This window comes from Lipophrys pholis, assembly GCF_963383615.2.
Source record: "Lipophrys pholis genome assembly, chromosome: 22".
Classification (NCBI taxonomy): domain Eukaryota; kingdom Metazoa; phylum Chordata; class Actinopteri; order Blenniiformes; family Blenniidae; genus Lipophrys; species Lipophrys pholis.
The window spans coordinates 16,700,520-16,725,281 of NC_137644.1; the positions used below are offsets into that span (position 1 = coordinate 16,700,520).

At 42.8% G+C, this 24,762-nt stretch overlaps 1 protein-coding gene across 1 annotated transcript in view; it reads right to left on the reverse strand.

The window, feature by feature from the left end:
- Window positions 1-24,762, reverse strand: part of plxna4 (plexin A4) — a 210,388-nt gene that overhangs the window by 30,511 nt on the left and 155,115 nt on the right. Inside the window, exons 9-21 of the mRNA XM_080492385.1 lie at window positions 20,911-21,111; window positions 19,929-20,025; window positions 17,252-17,442; window positions 13,660-13,811; window positions 12,057-12,183; window positions 10,450-10,586; window positions 9,630-9,797; window positions 9,286-9,379; window positions 7,401-7,640; window positions 6,870-7,016; window positions 5,809-6,043; window positions 5,401-5,543; window positions 2,685-2,953 (exon numbers count right to left, since the gene is read on the reverse strand). Of these exons, the coding sequence (XP_080348511.1) occupies window positions 2,685-2,953; window positions 5,401-5,543; window positions 5,809-6,043; window positions 6,870-7,016; window positions 7,401-7,640; window positions 9,286-9,379; window positions 9,630-9,797; window positions 10,450-10,586; window positions 12,057-12,183; window positions 13,660-13,811; window positions 17,252-17,442; window positions 19,929-20,025; window positions 20,911-21,111 (2,201 nt within the window). The remainder of the gene's footprint in view (window positions 1-2,684; window positions 2,954-5,400; window positions 5,544-5,808; window positions 6,044-6,869; window positions 7,017-7,400; window positions 7,641-9,285; window positions 9,380-9,629; window positions 9,798-10,449; window positions 10,587-12,056; window positions 12,184-13,659; window positions 13,812-17,251; window positions 17,443-19,928; window positions 20,026-20,910; window positions 21,112-24,762) is intronic.

Sequence of the window (24,762 nt, forward strand, 5' to 3'; positions counted from 1 at the left end):
ACAAGTGTTCACATCTTTAGTGATATTTGTTTGATTTATGCGGTTTATACTTTCACTCTGATAAAATATTCAACTTCTAAACGTTCTAAACACAGAATTTGTTGATATGACAATTAAACGTGCCAATTGAAATTTCACAGACAAAATGTTTTGTCTGTATTGTCACCTAATTTAAGCATATCAACCCATATTATGGCAAATATACATTATAGTGTAAGCCCTCTGGGATATCACTGGCTCCATTCTCTTCTGTGTCGAAATGGGTGTTTTGCATGTTCTCTGTGTGCATGCATGGCTTTTTGCTGGGAACTCAAATCTCCACCCACATTTGAGATTGATGGGTGACTTAAACGTTACCCAATGGTGTTAATATGAGTGTGTGTGAATGTGCAGGGATGGAAACTGCACTTCTCTGTTTGCAGGAAAGTTCCGGTTTGAGTTCAATTGTAAAGTGGTGCAGCTGAAACTCATCTGTGATAATAGGGTATCCGATGTACTGGAGCTGAAGCAATATTGTGATTAGCGCATTAGCATATTGGGTGTTTCTCTTTTGACCGAGATCAGAGCAGCTATTTTGACGCTTCGACTGCAGCCAAACAAAACTTAAGGCTACCGAAAGACTGTTTAACTCTGCATGACGGGAAGCGTGGCGGCGGGGTGGGGAGGCGAGTGGGAGATGGAGGAACGGAGTGAGGAGTAGAGTTAAAGGAGAATGCAGCAAGGACTGCGACAGATGGTTGTGGAAGGCTCTCGTTAGTTAGCTTGCCTGGTGGTTGTGCTTCAGCACAGGTTGAGCTGGGACAGATGGAAGGATGTGTGTTGGTGTGTGGAGAGAGGAACAAGAAACACACACACACATGCGTGTACACAAACACACACAGATTTCTTGGAAGAGGAGGCAGTGGGTAGCCGTGCTCAGATGCTGTGCCAGAGACACCCTGCTCACGCACTTTAAGCATTGATCTGGCAATCAAGAAAACAGCGGAGGGGGGGAGAAAAAGCTGGGAATATAGATCGAGGGAGTGAGATAGTGGTGGTCTTACACAATCAACAGAGGGGGTGAGGGCTGAAAACAACCAGGGTGGAAAGCAGAAAAGACAGGCAGTGAGGTAGACTAACGCTCAAAATTAGCAATCTGAAAATATTAAAGATTAAAAAAAAAAAAAGTGGGAGGGGGTGTTACTTCCTTGATTCGTCTTCACAGTCTTTTGCCTATGTATCTGGGCTATTTTCAGCCGCTATACAAGGACACACCAGTCAGCCCACACTACAGGGTGGCAACGCTTCCTCTGACTGCCTCATCACATCTGAAATGCATGCTGGGCCGTTGAAGACCTAATAAGCGCGTCCGTGCAGGAGGAGCGAGATGAAGACGGTCTGATCAGTGCCCAATCTCAAACGTGTGTACGAAAATTGAGAAATCAAACTGGGCGTGGGTTTGGTGTAAACATGTGCTCTCCTTCCCCAGCTGAATGGAATGGCATCGTCTCAAGGTTTTCCTTCTCCTTTGTCGGAGAGAAGAAACGTTGCGACAGAGGACTGTCTGTCAGAACTCCACACTTTGTAGGATCTCTTGTGGCTATTTCCTTAAGAACTGCCCCAAAAATCAAGTTATAGCGCCTGCTAAGTCGTCTCTATCTTTATGTTTAACACACTAAGCCAATCAGAAAGGTGATCCCACCACTTGCCTCCATGTCTCAGTAGTCAGCTCTAAATGCCTCCATTGTCCTTGACCATTTCTCCCCGTCTTGGCTGTATGCGTCATCTCTTGCATTGTATCTACTGCCAGGATCAGCAGTAACTCCATTGTTTAGCGGCTGTGCTATACTTGGTGAGCTCTGGCTGCAATTAATCATGCCTCGTGCCCAGACAAAAATAATCTCCCCCTGCATCGATAAGCAGAGTCTAAACAGGCTTTCATGAGGTGAATATGGCCGCTGTCTTCTGGAGGATACAGGGAACAATGTTAATTTCAGTCGTGTCTACCTCTGGTTGTTGTGTCTACGCCTTTACTGGCGTGTGCTGAGAGCCAGAGGGAGAAACTGAATAGGAATGAGATGGACATCTCAATTTATGACACGCGAGTCAAATCATTTGGATGTGTCAAGACTCGACTGATAACCCCCGAGCAAAATATTTCATCATACCAGCATACAGACATAGATGCTCATGCGCACACCTCACGCATACACAATGACTGAGAAGTGTGCTAACTCAAGTAGCCGTAATCATCACATTTACCAAACACTGCAGGCAAGTGCATGCCATTAAGGCTTTGACTACAAATCCACAGGAGGATTGTGATTGTGCCAGAGTGCATGCTTTTCCACGCCCCCCGCCCCCCAAAACAAGGATTTCTTTCTCTTCTTTTTCACCACATTCGCTATGTGCAGTTGGATCCACTGCTAATTAATCATAATTATTTGACTAATGATATGCATGGCAGTGCGCTCTGGTGTTTCCGAGATGGAGTCAGCCACTCAAGGTCACAGGAGTTAATCCAGGCACATCACAGACAGGCAACAGTGAGCAGCACATCCACTTCTGGACAGCAAGGATATGAAATAAAACTACAAAACCAAGAGGAATACACACATAAATGGTCACTTGCATAGCAGAGACCACTTGTTAGTCAGTGCTAAGAAAGTTAAACACTGTATGTGCTCTCAGTGCCTGCTAATTACCTGCGAAGAAGCAGTTTGGGATGGTTTTTGCTCTCAAGGTTGCGGTCTATCAGGTCAGAAAGCAGGTGCTTCAGGACATCAGTGGCATACTCCAATTTGCTCTGCAGCACTGTCATGATGAGTGAGGCCACGTTGCCGCGATCCCTCATGGAAAAGCCCCGCTGGGCCTCCAGAGTGCGAATAAAACACAGCAGGAAGATCTTGTTGTTAATGAGCTGGCCAAATAGCTTCAGCCCCTTCTCCACTTGCTCCTGGCGGTAGCCCGGCACCTGTGAGGAAACAAGAGAAATGTTCACTTAATGAAACAAAATTAAAAATAACAAGGACAGAAAAAAAACAAAAAAAAAACAAACCCCGAGAGATTCAGGCAGGATATTCAAGGCAATGACATACAGGTCTAATTAGTGACTGCTTAATGTAATATTACCTCTCTGCCTTTCCGCCTGTATCTTCTCATAAAGGACACAGTAAGTTCAGAATAAATTTCACGTCAGCTCTATAGATATATTTATCAAAAGCACAAACAAGTTAGATTCCCATAAGTATAAATAATACGTATATTCATGTATAGTGCTGTTAACATTTAATAGATTTATCTCCATAAATGAGTCGGGGAGAAAAGAAAAGGAAGAATCTAAGGAGATGAGGAGTTTACCATTGTTCTTTTTTTTTGATAGCATTTCATCTTGTGAATAAAGGCAGGAAAACACTGAATCTCTTTAGGGATTGTTTATTATTTTGATGGTGCTACGCTCCATACTAATGCAAGTTGAAAGGGAGTGCAGCGATGCGAATTCCCTTCGTCTGAGCCCAGATCATCCCTGCACCATTTATACTAGCGACCCGCTACACATACTTCTCGTTGCTCATAAATAGCACCTAAGGAGATTATGTATTTTTTTTTATCTGTCAAGAGCACTTGTGGTAAGACAGCATCTCTTTGCACCCAATGCAGCTGTCAACCAGCATATGTTGTCTTTTTACCTTTCCTGGAAGGAACTTGTAATCTGCCGGGAGCCATTGTTACGTTGCAAGTCTAATTTCAGACCGTTTGACAAGGCGTGTACAGTGTTGGCATGTGCACATGTGTTTTAAGTGTTAGAATTCGTTGTTCAAGTACAGTATGCATGCAGGATGTGTGGATGGAAGCACTGATATAAAACCTGTGCGCATGTTTTGACCTGAAACAATTTAAGACATTTAAGACCCAACATATACAATTTCCGCAGTAATGACGCCCACTTTTCACTTGTGTATTGGGACAAACTGTGAAAAAGACTACAAAGGAGGCAAAAAACTAAATGGGATTCATGTGTTGTGTGTGTGTTTTTTTTTTTTTTAACAAAACTGAAGGAAAGGAGGTAATTTCGACTGCAAAGAAAAAAGCTCCACAGTTACATTGAACCAAAAGCATCAGGAGGAGCACCGTAGATGAGTTTAGTGCTATGCATAATGACAATTAAGAGTTTGCAGACGCAGCAGATACACTGTCTTTTGTATTATTATAGAAATACAAACTTTTCTAAAACAGCAGAATCCAAAAGCCTACTCACAATCCCCTTTGAAATTCTTATTTCTGAGTTGAAACTAAATGGTCTCCGTGGGAAGAGTTATTATGAAGAGGCAAAAACCAAACTGGGAGTCGGGGGTGAAGAAAAAGTCTTGTAAAAACAGAAAGACAGGAAGCGCTTTTGACTGCTAAGAACAGTCACATAGAACAAACAAAGTGTCAAGAGGCAGCATTCATTGATCTGACATCTGCCCGACTATATTCTAATATCATCTTTCATGTATTTCTCACTCAAACTGAGCATCTGGGATGTTTTTAAATTTTTCAGTATTGAGAAAACTTCCCGCTGTCTCAGCCAGCCTAAGCAGCCTTCCCAGCACCTGTGCTATTTCTAAGTCCTGCAGCTCACGGTGACAAACTTGACTTTAAATTATTCGACACATCAATAACAATTAAGAAGTCATCAACAGCCCGAGACAAGCCCGTTGCTTTTTTCATTAGGCTCCTATTTCACATTATAGTCCTCATACAGTTCGATATTTATACCAATTAAAACATAATTAATATTGCTTATTACTGGGAAATTCTCATCAGGGATGGAGTGGCTAACCCTGAAGGCAGTGAAATGGGGGTCCATCATTCTCCTAATGGAACAAGACGACCTGTTCAATTACGGCTGTCTATCAATGTCACCACTGGGTTTAAATGACTTGATTTTTTTTTTTTTTTTCCCCTTCTAGATTTCTCCCAGTGATTGACTTTTAATTTGCTTCTGAGGTTGCGGTAGAAAATCGTGCAGCATCTTGTATCGTTAGGAGTTATTAATGAGAGCGCTCTCCTGATTTGAGGGCTGCCTTGTTTGTTTTTGAAAAAGTGCTGTTGTCGGCCGTCAAAAGGCTTTTGTTTACCAGACGGCAACACAAACAACACCGGCGTCAATTCCACCTACTGTGACCCGCCACGTTGGTAATTCGCCCGCTCATTGTGCTCCCTTTTCAAATAAGGCTAATTGCATCGAGATTGTTATTTGATGAGGACAGAAATGCAAGTACACACATTCATGTGTTGCTCGAAGGACATCTAATTGATGAGAAAATTGCCAACAAGTTGTTGTCTTTATACCGGTTGACTTTGAACAATTCATGTCAACTTGAGTTGGCTGAGGAACACAACTTGAAAAAATGATTGCGAGCTACTCCACCACACCTCCAGGTCTCTTAGTACAGGATGTTCCTCAATTCCTGGGAAGAGGACCCTCATTGTGTAGGTCCTGTAGTCCAAGAAGGGAATCCCTGCACCATCTAGATCACTGGTGAGCTCATGGATGTCTGTCTGTAGCTCTGCAAAAGCTAAAAAAACACACAGAGACATAGAGTTATTAAAAAAAATGGTATTAGACCTATAAGCCAGTGAAGCATATAACACATGGATTCTGTTTGTAGCTTTTAATATTGTGAAGATTTGGTGTGAATAAACAGAATTTATCACAAGCTAAACAAAGAACATGTAATTTGTTAAAAAAAAATCATCACATGATCAAAAATCATGGGATGTCTTATATAATAATCACTGAAAATAAATGTGCAGTCTCCTCCATCAGCATCAACGCCTCACCCTCTTTGCACTCCAGAGCCACACGAGACTCAAGGTTGTCCATTTGCATCTGCAGTCTCTTCAGGGTCAGGTCGCTCTCCCGAGACTTGCGCTTGTAGGCGATGAGCACAGCCACGATGACGAGGATGAGCATCGCGCCGGCTCCGGCAATGCCGAAGATTGCGGAGCTGCTGAGCTGGCTGTCGGATGTGATGTGAACCACACCTGGGGAGAACTCGATACCGCCAACACGTGCCTTGTGACAAGGATAGAAAAAGGAGAAGCAGATTGTAATTCCCACGTGGACTGTGCAGGATGCACAACTTACTTTTTTTTTTTTTCTATAGGGGCGAGCCATATGTGAATATGCTTAATAAAAATAGGAGCAAAGTGGTACAGTGCACCAGGGCTGGAGCTTCACTTAAATATCACTTCAACAATAACTCCTGGAAAAGGTTCAATATTTGACCCACTTAGAGACAGAAATAAGTGAAAACACAGTGAAGTATAGTGTTTGCCAAGGGCAAAACATTTTACAAAATGCAACATAATGTTCCCTCTGTGCATCAAATTTGAATCTGTAAAACATTTTTTGTCTCTAAAAATCAAGTTCCAAAGTCAGAGACAGACATATTGATTTGTATTGTGCCCACACGTCTGTTTATTCGTGCATCCACTAATTGTTTCACAGTAATGTGTCTTTCTGTGACTCTGGATTCAGGTGGTGAACGCTTTGTTCAAATTGGTCCCTCTTAAAAAAACAAAAACAAAAAAAACCCCACAAATGGAATCTTTATTGAGTTTACTGGGACACACATCCTTCTTATTGAAGGCCTGTTTGTTTTGCCTTTTGTCTGCTTGTGGGCACTAACAGGAACCGCACGGCTGATTGGATTAGTACTGTAGACTGTATGTGAGTGGACAACTGGGATGGATAGAAAGCAAGACGAGGAATGTCTGTTTGTCAAACTGCCAATCGATCCGCCTGCCTGCCTGCCTGCCCGCCTTCTCCACCACGGCCTGCCTATCTATCACGTGTCTGTCTGTCTGCCGTGACGCTGCCGGCGTGCCGTGCCACTCACCAGGACTTTGTGTCGACCAGTCAGGTTCGGTGACTCACAGAGAAGCTGCGTCTCCGACACCGTTAACATGCAGGGCTTCTCACCGATCAGGACGGTGTAGTTCAGCTTTCCATTTCCACTGTTGGTTGGTGGAAGGAAGTTGCGCCCCTGCAAGACAGTTTATGCAAGTCAGTGTCAGGTCAGAACTCAAACTATTCATATGAGAGATGTTTGGAGATTTCCCTGAGTGTTTTATATCGTTCGAAGACTTCAACTACTGAAATAGTTTCAAATTTTGCATATTTGAAGAAATATATCTGGTATAAATTTATATTACATTTACCATTTATTTTGTGCTATGACACATTGCCTCTTTAAAATAATCCAAATTGTGAAAGAATGAAGACCATAGGCTTGACTTACTAGAATAAAAATGTATTTAACAACTAAATATAGCAACAGACTAGTATAAGAATATGAATTAACAAAATATTCACTAAAAATGCCCCTAAGATAATATCTAATGTGGCTGAGTGATATGGATCCTCCCACCTTTAGGATAATGGGCGATCCAGGTTTCAGCTCCAGCACCGCGGACGCAGTGAGGGGTTCAAACTCAGGATTAGGGTAATAGATGAAGTTGGTGTTGTTGAGCGCCATCAGGGCCTGCACGTCGTCCAGTTTGAAGCCGAACTCGTCGGGTCTTTCTGGTACTTCTTGCTGCCGGGCCAGACTGATGGGCAGCTCGGGGGCCTGGCACAGCATGGACGTCGGGCTGAGCACCTGGCACAGCTTGAAGACAGACGGAGACACACGTTGTTGTATTTATACATGAAACTATCTTGAGATTCATTATTTAATCAATGACTATTTGTTGCTGTTCATACTGGGTCTCACTCTTCCCTTCTCACGAGTCAATCTCTCACCTTCCGGCAAATTGCGACAACAGTCATTAGTGTCGGTCTTTGATGTCACGCCTGTACATTTCACCAAGCCCACTGGGACACAATTCAGACTAGAGGTACCATCATTTCAAAAAGTGCAAAGGGGAACCTGTTGGAGTATTTTCCTCAAAGGGAGCAACCAAATGAGGTGCAGTTAGGGAGCCTGTGCCGTCTCACCACAATCAGGCTTTGATGTGTGATGATTCAGGAGTGATAACTAGGTCTTACTCTTCCTTCATTACCCTCCACAAAGACCCCCCAGTCTCTCATCACTCCTTCATCCTATCCTGTTATTCCTACCTGTGATCTTTTCTTCTCTCTTTGACAGATTCTTCTTCTCTCACTCATCTTTCTCCATACCACTTTCCTGCTCAATTACAGTGTCTCACTCCGAGTGTTTTTTTTTTTTTTTATGGTTTGACATGTGATGTTATTTAAATCCTTATGTGTTTTTATTCACATTTCAAAGCCAGTTTTTATGCACAATGACAGATCGATCTGTCATTTGCGGTGCCACATACCCCTCAATATCCACCCTAACATCTCCATTCCCCTCTGCCTGTCAGGACATTGATAAATCAGCCACCAGCATAGGACTCCTTCGCAGATATTTCCCTCTTGTTCACAGGCACTTCACATTTTCCTGCAGTAACCTCTGCCATGCAGTCATTCAAACCAGTGGCTGTCACCCTAATTGGTTCCTTGAACATCAGACTTGACAAGTCCCACAAGGTCTTTAGGACATCACTGACATGCATCGCAAATGGGTGCAGGAAGGCAACAGCCATAATGTGACTGGTAAAGAAACAAAAAACACCTGTTAATGGACAGATTTCGTCTTTTTTTTTTTTTTTTATTCAGCTCTGATCTGTGCCATGCTGAGGCTGTGAGACTGTACAGGTGACTGAGACCTTAAAGCCCAATAGAGACACGAGTGAGAACAGAAGCTGCAAGGTCATGGTCATAAAAGATAGATACCACCTTTTGTTAGTCCCTCTTTTCCCACACTGAGCTTTATCGGTTCTCCCATGAGGAAAATAACGAATAGACCCTGAAAGAATTCAATCTCTGCTGATTTCAGTTCTGTACCAACACTACAAGTTTTTGTGTTTTTACCACACGTGGAGGTTAATTGTTACTTTTTTGTCGTCAGTTGAAATGCCTCTTGATTTGGTCTGAATGGTTTCAGCGCTGTGAGTTTTCTCCTCGGTCCATTTACCTAAACTTGGCTCTCTGGGCTGGCATTAACTATAGCTGACTAGTTGGCAAAGGGACTTTGGGCACTCAGTTGTGCAGGTCGGAAATTATCTTAATTATATCAATTGACATTGGTCAGGTACTTTAATTCTGAATGCGGGCCAAAAGAACAAAAAATAGATACATTCAATACAGATATAGAAAGTAATACACCGCTAATGTCACAGCGAGGAGACAGATGCATACATAAAAACAACGCCAATCTTCATAGATTTATTAAAGTGGGCAAAACTTACATTGAGAGTCTCGTGGCCGTTGTATTTGGCTCTGATGAGTGGAGTCTGAATGATGTCCAGGTTAGTTCCTGTCACGGTCACTGGAGTATGGCCACTGAGACGGAAAAAGAAAGACTCATAAGATGTTCGCAGGAATATGCAGGGTTTAATAAGACAATATTTTGTTGCTAAGAGTAAAAACAGCATTAATTTCATTGACAGTGATGCAATGTAGACAATGATAAAACCCAATACCATAAGAAAAGTTTTAGCTGAATTAGTTGTAGAGACAAAACCTGAAATCAACCACAAGTTACAGCTTAATGGGAGTCAAGAGGTTCATCATGTGAGCATATGTAGCGTACCTGTAGATGCTCCACTCGGGCTCTATCTTGGTGATGGTGGGATCTTCCACATATTCAAACTGCAAGTCTTTCTGGAGGTGAGCCCTGTCGATGCTCACAGACACCGAGACGTTTCCGTAGCCGTGCAGGGAGGCGTGAGTCCGGCAGGTGAGCCACTGGCCACCCCTCCTGAAGCAGCACACAGCAATGTACACACACCTTTAATTCTTGCCTTTTGTCTAGGGGTTACAAATAAGTTTCTCTAAAGAGCCATTTCTCCACTACAGAATTGACCGTGTTTCAATGACTATGTCTGATCTGGAGAGATCAAGCTGGAGATCGAGAGAGAAAAAAAGACGTATCAAGAAATATGGATAGCCTAAGAGATAGAGATAGAATTAGAAATAAAAAAGACTCGCAATCTCAAGGTAGTGGGTTCATGTCCCACACCAGGCGCCACCTTCCCGTGGGCTCTCCACCCACAGGAAAGGTTCTTAATCGGTGCAATGTGATCTGGGTGACAGTGCTCAGACTACCACCCCCGCGACCCGGAAACAGATAAGCGAGAGAAAATGGATGGATAAACTTTATTGTCCCTTGTGGGAAATTTATCTTTGCTTCACAGAATAAAATAAGAAAAAAAAACAAAAAAAAAAAAACACCACAACCTTCCCTAGTCAGCTCATTTGTTTTATTCCCAGGATATGTAATCAGCGTTTCAGGAAAAGATATAATAGAGACGTCTGCTCCACACAGCCTGACAAACAAAGGCTTTGACGGAGCTTTTAATTGACTGTTTTAGCTTGACTGGCAGGGTCAGCCCTGGCTTGTTCCCACTAACCTGAGATATGTGCACGGCTGGTCCTTAAACATGACTGACACGTTGCTTCCAGCGTCGAAGTGGCTGCCGGTGATGTTGACGATGGTTCCCCCAGAGACCGGCCCTCGGTTGGGCTTGATGGTGGTAATCCGAGGGATCTGCAGGAAGGTGGGGAGGTCAAAAGTCAATCAGGAGATGAAGTCAAGGCGAATTAAGAAAGATTATGATGCTTTGGGTGAAAATAAGATATTAATGCTTGTAGATGATGAATTCCCAATTGACAGTGATGTGATCTAAATAAAACAAATGAGGTTGCTCGGCTTTAGGTGTAGCGCTATAGTCACCACTAACCTCTTCTTTAACTGTAATTATCATTTATACCTCAGCCAGAAGGTAAAGATTTTCTTAAATGACACAAGTGAGTCAACTCATCCCTCCGTGATTAGAGGGCCTGTTTGTTTATATGAACTGTATGCCCTATGAAGGAAAAAGAAGAAAATTGTTTTCAGCTAAATAAAAACCTCTGAGTATTATTATATGCTTTAACATGCTCTGGCCGATCCCACTTAACATACAATTTATCGAGGTGGGATTCTTTCAAATTGAAAGTGACACCGCAGCTGCTGATGTAGTCCAATGGAAGCTTGGCATAAAGTAAATCCTCTTCTAGTTCATTTGGCCTTCTTATAATCTCATCTCTGGCCTGCTGTGTGGTGTGACATCTAGACCTAACATCATATAATCCTGTAAAAGTACCTTACTGAGAAATAAACCTCGGCCAGCACCCATTAATGGACGCCAGTAAAACTGATAGCACAGCATAAAACAGATACATAAAGACAGCTACTGCAAATTCATTTGAAAAACACAGAAATTTATGTGTGCATGAGTGTGTTATTAACCAGATGCAATGAAACGAATCTTCCCAGATTTGTTATGTTTGTTTTTACGACGTTTTTACGACTTGGTGTCAGAAGTATTCTTATATGCACGGAAGCTTTGTTATTTTTAAATTCGCTGCTTATTAGTGACTGACAGTCATGTCTCACCGCTGATAAGCACATGAGAGAAACGCTGAGAGGAGGCTCGTGGTGAGAACCGCACCATGTGGGAACCCAGCCAAAAAACAACATGTACATACAGTATTAACGCAGTAGGTGAGAACACAGACCGACTGCCAGCAAGGTGCTAACATGCAGAGGGTGACATATGCAGCATGGTCGCCTCTCTGCTCATAAAAGGCAATCATTTTATAACCTAGAGACTTTTAAAACCTTCTCATGCAGGGGTGGGCTATTAATTTAATAGGTTGATTGCACGTCTGCTAAATATACATATATCTGTTCACAGAAAGCAGTTTGTTATATGGTATTGAAGAGCTGGTGTTCCTGCTCTGGTAAACATGGGTTTACCTTTGATTTCTGCAAAGAGATGATCAAAAATCAACATTCAGCATGGATCAAATGAAATAAGTATCAAATAAACAGTGCCCAGAAGCACTAACTTATAAAAAAAAAAAAAGTGGATGAATTGAACGTATCGTGTACATTCATAATTTCTGGTTGACCTTGGTCCAATGACTTTCAACAATCAAAACTTTACTCACTGCTTAAAAGACATACACTCACCACAAAGTAGTAGTACTTGGACGATTTTGCCATAAATTCGGGTCTGCACTGCCCTCCCACTCCAACGCAGACCTGCACGTTCCCTGTATACTGGCTCATCTCGGCTTTGCCCATCTCGCACACGATCCTGGAAACACACATTGGCTTCATTGTAGAATATGCAAGATAATTTAAAAAAAAAAAAAAGAATAAAATAAGCAGGAGAAAGTCTAAACGCAGACAAAAATGGCCAGTAACAGACTGCAGGGAAACCAGTTTGCTTCCGTAGCGTTTGTGCATCGGTGTGAAAAAACCTCAATGAACTAATGCATTGTTTGGCTGCTGCCTCGCCCTCCGGAGCACTGCCAACTTGTGGGAGAAAAAGGCGGAAAAAAAAAAGTGTCTCTCCTTTTACATATGACCTCAAACGCTGCTACCGCTTGTGCTGGGTCAGCGTTCGCTTAGAAAAGTGCTGCCACGCAACTTTCTTTCTCAGCAGAAGAAGCACTGGGTCTGTTGATAAGACAACTTTAAACTAGTTTCAAATAATTTGACAGACGGCACCTGTAAGGCGCTAAAGCACAGGATTAAACTCAAATGTCAACTAGATGTAACCTTCTGAACTTTCTCAAATGATTATTAGACTTGTGTGCGCTGGAGTGAGCAGCGGCTTCTGTGTGTGTGTGTGTGTGTGTGTGTGTGTGTGTGTGTGTGTGTGTGTGTGTGTGTGTGTGTGTGTGTGTGTGTGTGTGTGTGTGTGCTGCTGCAAATTATAAAGGCATGAATCCCGCTCTCTTGCACACTGACGAAACAAGTGTCTTTTAATTTTTTCGGGGTTAATTTTTTTTGGGCCAAAGATTAGGCAAATTAAGTTTTATCCACATCTAATAGTAACAGTGCCCCACGGTGGTGCAGGGCTTAGCACTCTGGTCTCACAGCGAGGAGACCCCTTGTTTAAGCCCAGAGGACCTGAAATTGCCTGTTGGTGTTAATGTGAGTGTGTGGTTGTCTGTCTCTCTTTCTTTGCCCTGTGATGGACTCAGAATCAGCTGGGATTGAGTAAAGCCACCCGTGACTCTGAATGAAATAATGTGGTATAGAAGACAAAAGGGTGTTATATTATCCAGTCCTCGTTCACTCGCTTCTTCACTTCCAGCTTTGACATACTCGCACAAATCCCAGTGATCAGTTGTTTTGACACCGTCATCGAGGTGACACATGTAACACGACGTTATGTCTTTGTGTGAAAAATCTTTCTTGTTCCCTGTGAGATATGAACTTTTCAGCTGGTCAAAGTTCTGACAATGTTCTGACAAGAGCAGAAACATTCTGGATTCATGAACGAGCTTCCCTGATTCAAACTCCGTGACTTCTCCATATGGTTCAAGTGTATTTGTCGAAACAATGTACATTTTGTTCAACGAAATGGCAAATTACTGTGGAGCAACGATCATTACTGCCTCTTACTGCCACTATATGGGATATTAATAGCCGCCATCAACTGACTGCTCCTTCAAACAGGACTTAACTGCTCTGGAGGATAACTATGGGAAGGAATATGTTATTTATTACTCAGTGCAATCAGTGTCTTATAATCGGTCATGCGTGTAAAAGTGTCACTTACTGTTCAGCGGGGATGTAACCCTCACGTATGGGGGTGCAGTCCACCTCAGCCACCTTGACATTGCCCTGGATCTCCCTGAACTCCAGACCCAAATTCTCACCGCGGATCGTCACTAGAGTGCCGCCCTCCCTGGGACCGCGCAGAGGGGTGATCTGTTATGTAGAACAGAAACAGATGTTCAGACTTTATACTCGATGATACTGTACTAGTGAATCTCTCTACGCGTATGTTTTAATAAATGACATATTGTGTCTGTCATATTTCATATTCTGTCAGCTGTCTATTAACAGCATGAAGCAAGTGTATATACTATACCCACATCTCTGTTAGTAGTGTTCAGAGAGATTATTTTAAATGGCAAGTTTGTTTTCAATTTGCGGAAAAGGCAAAAAAAATTTTTTAAATAAAGATGTCAATCATTTTAAAGTGTAAGAGGAACTCCAGCTAGGTGTTATGTTATAAATAAGTACAGCCGATGGTATAAAATGAAAAGTGTTGGAAGAATTATGGATAAGCAGTAGTGACTAAATAGTAATTAATACGCATTTAGCCAAGGCTTCGTAAATGTTAATGGAGTATTGGCTTGTGAAACTACTGCATCGACAATGACCTGATTCAGAAGCACTGCACAAACCCTCAATGAGGTACAAAAAAAGAATGATAGCCATCTGCTAGGTCTCTGTAGTTTCAAAGTCCTCGGGGATTAACACCATGTGACTGTCTTCAGACATTATATAACTGAAATATGGGGGGGGGACGATAATCCACAAAATAACAGCTTCAGTGACAACCGAGGGGTCGAGAGTCGGGGTCAAGAGTCTGTCGTTTCTCAATCGTGTATCCACTGAAACTCTCAGCAATCCAATATATGAGATTAACTTAAAACCTGGCATTGGGTGACAGCTTTGCAGTAATCACAGTGTCCTTTGATTTATCGGTGACATCTCTTATTGTTGATGAGGTTCCAGCATCCATCAACACTTTACTCACACACATCACGTTCTGGCCAGTGAGCGCTCGTGTGCGTACACGTCACCGGGGAGATGGATAGATGCTACAAACGCACATGGAACAGTCTTTTTCCGATCCGTCTCTGCCAAATTCAAACCCTCAAGGCTGCATGCCATAGAGAGGAGCCCAGATTTAATGGTGGCTCTCACTGTTGTCGTGCTCGATCTGTAGCTGGCAGCGTGACCCCCTGTGGTTTTCACAGGTGGAGTGACGCGTGAGTGTGTGCTCTTTTATGTTATAGCCGAAAGCTGCTCTACGTTATTATCCCACACCACGCATGTTGCTGCCACAACTGCATCAAAGGGTTGGAATCTGAGTACTGTTTGTCAAAGGACACTGGGAAAACAAACAGGAAGTCACTCAAATGACAGAGGCGAGCTCACGCCAGGTCACAACCAGAGTCGTGCGACCGTCACGTGGGAGAAATCGTTATCGTACGGTTCAGTGTCTCTGATTAATAAGGCTCCCTGTTGATATCTTAATGAAAAAAAAAAAGAAGTCTTCTGGGAGCTGGGCTACAATACATGCAATTAAAAAGATTGCCCACAATGCCTAGTGGCTCTCTGTTTATAAGCAAATGCAGAGTATGGAGAGGGACTTGAGGGGAAATCGTGAAAGAGCAGGAAGAAGCAAAAGAGTGCAAGAAGGAGAAGGAGGAGAGAGAGAAGAGAGGAGAAGAGAGGGTGAGGCGCAATGAGGCGTTGGTTAGATTTGTGACTTTGACAAGATAATTGACGGTTGGGTAGAGGAAAACACTTAATCACTTTTCCTTCTCTCTCTCTCTCTCTCTCTCTCTCTCTCTCTCTCTCTCTCTCTCTCTCTCTCTCTCTCTCTCTCCTCCATTCTCTTTTCATCTTTCTGTGCAAGTCTTTCCCTCTCATACTGTTGATGGGAGATGTCATTATAATGAAGCATATTAGAATGCATTAGGGCCTGGGTTATCTTGGGGAAAGTCCTCACTCCTCACCCACTGACAGTTTTTATGGGGGACGTGAGAAGGCTGCAATATGTCCCCGCTGCAGCCCCGGGGATGTACGGAGAAATACAGGCACATCTCCCAGCATAAATCCACGGCTCCGGGGGAAGACAAACACTAGAGAGGGGGAGTGATTGAGTGCGACTGACTTATCCAGGCCCTTCAATAAAAATACCACTGCCCTCCCATCACTTCGAAAATAGTCACAATCATTTGGGTTATCAAAGAGAAGAAGAAAAGGCCGGGGCACCGGGTTTCTAGTTTTTGTAAGTTTTAAACTTTTCTTTTCCAAAAATTCTGCTGTCATCGGGTTAACATGCAACTTCATGAAGGCTGTTGTGGCGCTGCTTTCGGGGAATCTTCACATGGTTAGACAGTTCCACGTACTCCGGTCTCTGCAGGATGATGTAGGGAGCGAAGAGTAGAGGAGGGATTTTATTTTAGTATTTGTCTTCCCACTCTCTGTCCATACTCATCACTCTCAAGAACAACAGGGGATTCCGCTTGATGTCTATTTTTTTTTTTTTTTTTAAATCATGCTTCGCTTCATCCTTTCATCACAAGTCTATCACCAATGGCTTCAGACTCTTCTCCCCAGGAAAAGGATGCAGAGTGGACTTTCATATCCATCACTGAAGCAGCAGCACCAAGGGGTAAAGTGAGGTCTTACTCCACCCCTTCAGCCTTGTGTGACTCTATTCTGGCTTCATCCACTCATCCATTAACACCTCTCTTTCATGTAAACCCAATCCATCGTCCTCTCCATTCATCTGGGTGGCTTTCCATCCATCTTGGCTTTGTGGCCTGGTAGCCTTCATCTTGCTGACCCTATTTCCTACATGTCTCGCAGGTCGGAGCTCTTGACCCCACATGGTGTTGGGCGTTTTGTGGAGCAGACTGGGTGAAATGTTGGGTTTGCATGAGCATCTGTGAGAATGATTGATGGCAAGGCTGAGCATAATTTGTCTCTCTTATATGGTTTACCCTGAGAGTTAGCGTTGGAATTATAACGGAGAATTCACTGCTGTACCTGTGATGGCAACGTATCATTGAGTATCAATGAAACTTTTTACGGGATGTGTTTCTGTAGAAATGTGTGATCCAGTCTTTCTTACAGATGCTGTCAAAATTAAGAGGTTAAGTCGACTTAGAGCTCTGAGCTGAAATGATCGCACTGTAATTGAGTCGTGTTTGTAGTGAGCAGCATTGCTTTGAACCTACAAACTTACTTGTTGGCATGTTGTCCCACTGCCTGTGTGGGCTTTTTGGGGGGGGGGGGGGGGGGGGGGGATTTCAGTTCAAAGACATGATTGTCAGGTAATGATCACTTCTGACTTTAAAATGCCAAAAGGATGTGAGTGTGAGCGATTGTCTGTCTTCCTATGTTTTCCCTGTGATGGACTGGAGACTGGTCTAAGGTGTGCATTGCCCTTTGCTAAATGTCAGCTGTGATAGGCTTTAGCTTCCCGCCACCCTAACTTGGATAAAGCAGGTTCAAAGGATAGATGGATAAAGGGTTCGATGTATGCGATTTCAAAGAGGGAAACACATGAACATCAGCAGCGTTGGGTCCTCTCGATGGATCACTGTACACTGATGTCTTACCTGTGTGATCTTTGGGTGGGTGCACTTGCTGTTGATGCCGTTGTGCTCCAGCCACTGGTTCTCTGGGTGAGGGCAGTGCTGTTTGAGCGTGCAGCGATTTTCTCCTTTACACCACACACAGCCAAACAGTGGGTCTGCTTTCAGGCACAATCCACAGCTCCCACGCTGAGCATCGCACTTATAAAGGTGCACTGTGCAGGAGAGAGGAAAGAAACACAAGTTCAGGTTATCCAAATAATATGTCGTAAAGAATGAAAGACAAAGTGAGGAAAAGTCTTTTTTTTTGTCGCAGATGACAAAATGTGCAAATGCAAGTACATTTTGAGACTGAAGCAAGACCAAAGTGAAGAAGTCAAAATTATTTACCAAAATATGTCAGTGTCTATGAAAAGCTGTTCCGCACACAAAAAAAGTAAAGATAGTACAAGACATGCATTGATGTCTTTTTCTCATTATCGCCGCATCTATCACTGTCTTCGTAGACTCCTGCTGCCTCCCGTGTACGAGTTTCCAATGCTGGTGCCCCTCGCCTCCCATCACCCACCACACGTCTAACATATCATCTCCATGGCAACAGATCAGCCATTTTCCTTTTTTAATTGTCGTTAGATCTGTGTGATCTGCCCATCAAAAAAAAAGCCCTCGCAGCCGCTTCTTCCACAGCCAAACAAAGGTAGCAGCAGGGCAGAGGAGTCTAACCCCCTCCCTCCACCCAGCCCTCACTCTCTTTCTTACTTTTGTTGCTTCTTTGATTCGACACTCAAGCTCAGGGGTATGTTTTGTCGAATGCACTTGACTCCGATGCGCATACACACACAACTGCACACACAAGCCCCTTTACAAACTTTTGCCTTACAGCACAGTGTCATTCTGGCGTATAATCCACATTTTAACAATACACTTCTCACGCCTGACTCTATCGCCTTTGGTTGAAATGAGCTGTTTTCCCGTCAGAGAACTACAACCCCCAGCATGCTGCTGTTTTCCTGTCCCGGTGTGAATCACTTACAGTGGCGGATCGCCAGTGGCCAAACTGTATAAAGCTCAGCAGCTGAATCCTGTCTGATTAAAAATTCAGGAGTAGGCTGTCAGTTCACATATACCATGACTAGGTGAAGAGTTGAGAAGAAAAGGAAAAAATGGAAGGTAGAAATATACCTTATCATGTTCCTCTTTGCTTTGCAAATGTCGAAACCTGACTAATGTTAACTTGATTCTATGGACTGGAGTGGTCTGTCTCGCACATCCCACAGATGCTTGGTTAGATTGAAATCTGGATATTTTTTAACACCAGATCAAAACTTCAAGTTGTTTGTTGTGTTCCTCAAACCATTCCTGTTGCCTGGTGTATCACCTTGAGGAAAGAGGCTAGTGCCACCAGGGATGAAAGGGTGTATAGTCTGAAACGTTGTACACAGTAACTTCCATATGAAATTGAAGTTGAAATAGTAATCTTAAATATTTCCCAAAGCATCACATTGCCTCTTCCTTCTTACCACAATGCATTGTGGAGGTCTCTGGGTCAGCAAAACACGAGCAAATAGGCATCCAACCTGTACAACTTAAATCAACTTCTACTGCTTGATGATCCAATTCTGCCAACTGCTGGTACGTACAGCAGTCGGCAGGGAGCAGCCTGGGCACCCTGACAGGTCTGAGGCCATGAAACCGAACCCAATAACCTGCAACTTTGTATTCTGAAACCGTTAAATCAGAATTAACTTCTGCTGCTACTTGACTTAGAGGAGCTCATCTTTTGGATCAGACCACACAGATTGTGAGTCTGCTGACGACCCTGATGTTGGTTCACTGCTTTGAATAGGAAAAACTCACAAGAGCAGCGGTCTTGAAGACCCAGCCATGTAGCCATTACTAAATACACTCATATTCTCATTTTTATGCTTCCAGAACATCAACTTCAAGGGCAAAATATTAACTTGCTGATTAATAAATCACACTGATGGTGTTATGCATTTCATGTCAGTGGTCACAATGGTTTAGCTGATTGGCATATCACATATCAAATTGTTTTGTATTTTTCCCTGATATTATTTGTTCAGCCGGAGCTATATGTCCTGCCAATAATGCTCCTCTGAGTTTATTGTACCAGAAAAGAACATTAAAAATGAAATAACAGAAAAACAGTGGCGACTGAGACGGGTAAAATGCCAACCTCCCAGCAAGGTGTTGAGAGAGCGTGTGTAAGAAAGAGCAAAAACAAATGAATATTTAAAAATATAAATTAGAGAGTGATAGAGAGACAGAAGGCCGGCAGTGTTGTGCAGTTCAGTCAAATGTACAGCAAAGGAGACAGGAAGAGGACTGAGAGACCCACATGAAGAACGTGTAAAAAGAGGATGTGTTAAAGTTACCCACTCTACATGGCAACATCAGGGGGATGGATGCTGCACCACGGCACACCACCCGCCTGTTACCATGGAGACGAGCTCCAAGGGCATCAATGGGGAGGCAGCAGCTTCCCAGTGTGTGTGTCTACGCGTGTGTTTAGGTGACAGTTTGTAGGAGACTGTGTTGACTAAGCATGCAAGTGCGGTTTCTCACAACACTGTGAGAACTGCGACAGGAGCTGATGTAGATCCATGACCAGTGTGCGTGTGCATGCGTGTGTGTGTATGTGTATGAATGTAAACATTGTCGTGCTTCTATGCATGCTCACCTTTGTTATGGGCGGGGTTGTCGATGCTGAAATCTCCGTTCCAGATGACGGTCAGCTCCACGGGAAGACTGCTCATCTCCATCCCATCGTAGAAATACTATCACCATGGCAACCACAGAGTAGAAGAGACAAGAAAAAGAATATGAGAGAGAGAGCGAGAGTCTTTAAACTGTCTATTATTTCCAAGTCTAAAGCCTCTGGTATCAAAACACTTCTTCGAATGCAAAAAATGCTTCATCAACAGGTGGATGTGCACATCGTGAAAACCCAGAAACACACAGCGACTTTACGGAGTACTCTGCACACACCAGAGAGCATTAAAAGATGAGATTATTTCTCATTTGTGTCTGTAGCACGAGCAGCATTGAGGGCTGGTGCAAGAATCATAATTTTCCGCTAAATTACAGTTTCCCTCCTTCACTGCTCAATCAAAGTACAATATTTGGAACGTACCATGATTATACACGCAAATCCCCTAGACAACTCACACACAGACACACACACGCAAACACACAAACTGATGAAGATAGACAGGAAGATGGGATGTTATTGTATCAACAGACGATTAGCATCAAGACCAGCACAAAGCCTTTTTCATGCTCGTCTTTCATTGATGTCAATGCCTCCTCTAGTCAGTGAATGGAGCATCGTTGCAGGGATGGCTATGTCGGAGAGACAAAGTTAAGCTCTTATCTCATCTTACCACTATCTTGCAAGAGGACAACCCCCCCCCCCCCAAAAAAAAAAATATCCTGCAGCTGAAATCCATGTGTGTGGCTGCTTGTGTGTAAAAAAGATCGAAAAAAAAAAGAAATCTTACAGGCATGTTTATGGGAGAACTTTACAGAAATGTGGAGTGTTTATAGAGATTGTGTTGGTGTGGAGGTGAGTAGTGGTCAATAATGATACATCACAGAAGATGAGTCATTAAAACTCCCACACACACACACACACATAAGTACACACATAACTCAGTCCTCACCGAGGTGTTTTGACACTGCACCGAGGAGCTGTTGAAGCGCAGGGCGGGAACCCGGTGCTCGTTTCCTTGAATGGTCAGCAGACACTCGTAACCTCTCTGGCCGGACTGCGGCTGAGGAAGGTTTTTAGCTCGCAGCGTGATGGGCTTCACAACGTTGACTGGAACCAATATCCTATCGGCAGGCAACAACTGGGGACACCCCTTGAAAAGACACAGGAAAAAAAGGGTTAGTGGGTCCAATGCATAGATTTTATTTGACTATTGATACGCAGAATATCCCAAATATCTCTTTCAAGCTTAAAATTTCAAATTTTGAATCTTGGTATCCAATTTCACTGTGGTGCTTGGCTATTAAACAAAATACATATTGAATTAAAGCATTTTCTTTTATTGAGCGGTGTATACCAAACTACTTCAGTTATTTTTAACATCTAAATCTCATTTTGTCCGAAACACAAAGAGCCACTTAGATCAGTCTGTCCTGTGATGAATGATGAAAAATTACTTATGATGAATTGAACAGAACATGCAAAAAAAATTGGATTTGACCGATGAAAAATAGCTTATCAAAACTATTCAGCACACTGCCTTCGTGATAGTCACATATAAACACAGCAGAATTACTATATATTGAAGAAAGATCAGCTTTCTTTTATAGTAGTAGTTTTTCATGTTGAAAATAAATTATTCACCCAGCACTGATTTAGATATGTCATGTTAAAATTATGCTCGCAAATTTTTTCCCCCAACTAATTGGTTGTGAATCAACATTTAAATGAAACCTGCAATGTTTGTGTGCTTGTTCATTTACATCTGCACGTAACATCACTAAAGCTGTTTCTCACGGTTTTTTTAAAGCTCACAATGAATACCATCAGTAATAGATCAGTGAATTGACTGTAGCACATACTAACATTATGTCAAATCAGATTTTAAATTGTGAATGATCCACATGTCAGAGGCTCTGAGGAAGTAGCTTTCGGTCGTGGTTAAAATCTTTAAAAGACAAGGCGCTGTGCTATTCGTCAATTCTTCAAACTCGATAGACACGCAGAGTAAAACAAACTCAGGCACATCGACACACAAATCATTTATCTCAACAGGTAACAAAACCATTTGACAGTACTCCACAAACCTTTGTTTAATTGAAAGACATACCCACTTCAGCACTTTCACTGCCACGCGCTTTTTAATCGTGATATTTAGTGCAGAGATTGGTGGTATCTTTTGGTCAGGCAGTCCCGGGACCTGCCTACCATTCAATGAGTGAAGCTGAATAGGTACTCCACAGTCATTATCCACCGGAGGGGAACATTAACGACACAATGAGTCAGGCACTTATACAGGCATGATATGAGCTCTTAGTATTTGCATGTTTGGATGCTTTTTTGTTTTGGGGCTGGATGGCGGGGGAGAGAGGATAGACGGTTCTCATCCAAATCTGCAGTCGGTGGACAGAGGGTATTATATGCTGTACAGATTGTAAAGCCCCTTGAGGGAAGGTTGTGATTTTCTTTTTGTGGAGAGGAGATACCACAGATGGACCCAAAATAAGGCTGATTTCTGCCAGTTAGAGGAATGAATGACGGAGACGGTGGGAGAGCAACACAGAGGCATGAATCACTTCGCCATTGGAAGTCTAAAATTAACGGCCAATCAATTCAGGTGTGAGTAGCCGGCTAATTATAGAGCACCTATGACTTGCCAGAAAGCGGGAGAGGACAGGAAAGGGGAGAGCAGGTGAGGAAAAACATGAGAGGAGATGAACTGGCAAATTAAAGCGATCGGAAGAAAAATGAGAAAACAAATGTGACTGACAGTGGAAGCAAAACGTGAGCGAAGATAGTAAATAGAGAACAGCACTTTTATAAATAATTTACAAAAATGAGTGGTGGTTAGAGAGACGGCAAAATAAAAAATAAAAACCAAAACGAGAGACGAGGAACAGAAGAGAGAAACTGAAAGAGGAAAAAAGAAAAGTACCGTTAAGCATATGTGACAGGAGGAGCTTTAGCATGTCAAAGAGAGAGCAGGAAAGAGGGTGAAAAGAAGGGGGAGCAGATAAGGTGAGCCCCCGCATGGATGGAGCTTGGGGGACTGAAGCATGGCGCACGTTGAACTTGGCGATAACACTTGTTTGAAGTTCATTAAAAGCCACTTGATTGGGTTAGGCTGAGTGAGTGAGTGACTGGATAGCAGCGTGGTGAGGGAGAGGGGAACGCTCCGTGACACTATTCACAAAGTCATTATAGATAAATGACACACGGGGTGAGTGGGTTCAGCGGTGGAGGAGAGGGAAAGTAGAGGTGGCGCGGGCGTGTTTGCTCTTCCAAATCTCATTTTCCTAAGAACGAAGGGTCATGTTTGGAGAATGAAAATGAGTGGGAGAGCAAAGAGAGATGCAATCCATTTTAATCACATCTCTTCCAGTTAATACACTTGAACAATAGGGACAATAAATTTGATCTGGTTTGTGGAAATGAAAGCATGGAAAGCACTGGAGTATGACTTAACACTGTGACTTAGGCAGAATCTTGAAGAGACAGATCTACCTTGATAATATCACATAGAGAGATGAGGAGAGGGGATTTTACACTCTCAGTAAAAAGATGTGTGTGTCTGCAGCATATTGGCAGTTGGAGAGTTTGAATTGCAGTGAAGCATTTTGTTGCACACGAAGGGATGAATGCATATTTTAGTTCACGCACACAGCATTCCTCCCCCACACACACATTTGGATGCAAACACAACAATCTATCTAAAGCCCTGGAATGTCCTTACGGTATAAAATAAATTCCATAAACAAACATCATCTATTGCACAATATATCTTCATGACAAAGTGTCCGTGGAGATGGAAATTGTAAATGCTGCAGACAACACACACACACACACACACACACACACACACACACACACACACACACACACACACACACACACACACCTTCCGCAATTATCTCTGACATCAGAAAAGATATTAATTTACAGCCAGCCTCCAAACACACGTCCATGTAGTTGATAAGTAATCTTTTTAATCTTTACCTGTCACACATAAACACGCTGACACACAGGTTTAATGAAACTCATTAACCAGAGTCATCAGCCTTGTCATTTTGGAGCCGACTAACCACACTATAACTCTCTCACACACACACACAATGCGTCCTCATGCCTTCTGGGGGATTACATTAACTTGCATTAACCGTAACAAATACTTGTCTAATCTCAACTCTTAACCTAACCCCACAATGATCCTCAGTCTCGCTCGAAAACTTGTCTTTTTGTATTCAAACCTACGATTATTTTTCATTTTGTAACTGTAAACAAATCTAGTTCCCCAGTACAGTAATAAACACTGGTACACATACACATTCATGCATGTACACACTGACTGTGCAAAAAAATAACAAACTGTCATCCCTTGATCATCATCCAAAATCAATAAAACCTTGACTCTCCTTATTTCTAAATTGGAGAAAACACAAAAAAACCTGCCTTCATTACTGCTCCAGCACCAATAAATAATCTATGATGTGGAAGTGAATTTACAACTAAGCGAGTGTGTATGTTGGTGTTATCCTGTGTTTTGTCTCCTACTTATCTCTGATTTTTCTATTTGTGAGTACACACACACACACACACACACACACACACACACACACACACACACACACACACACACACACACACACACACACACACACACACACACACACACACACACACACACACACACACACACACACACACACACACACACACACACACACACACACTTGTATAACACACTGTGATCACTGCCAGCTCTTCCTGAGGCCAAGTGGGCTTTTATTGGTTTGGACAAACACAC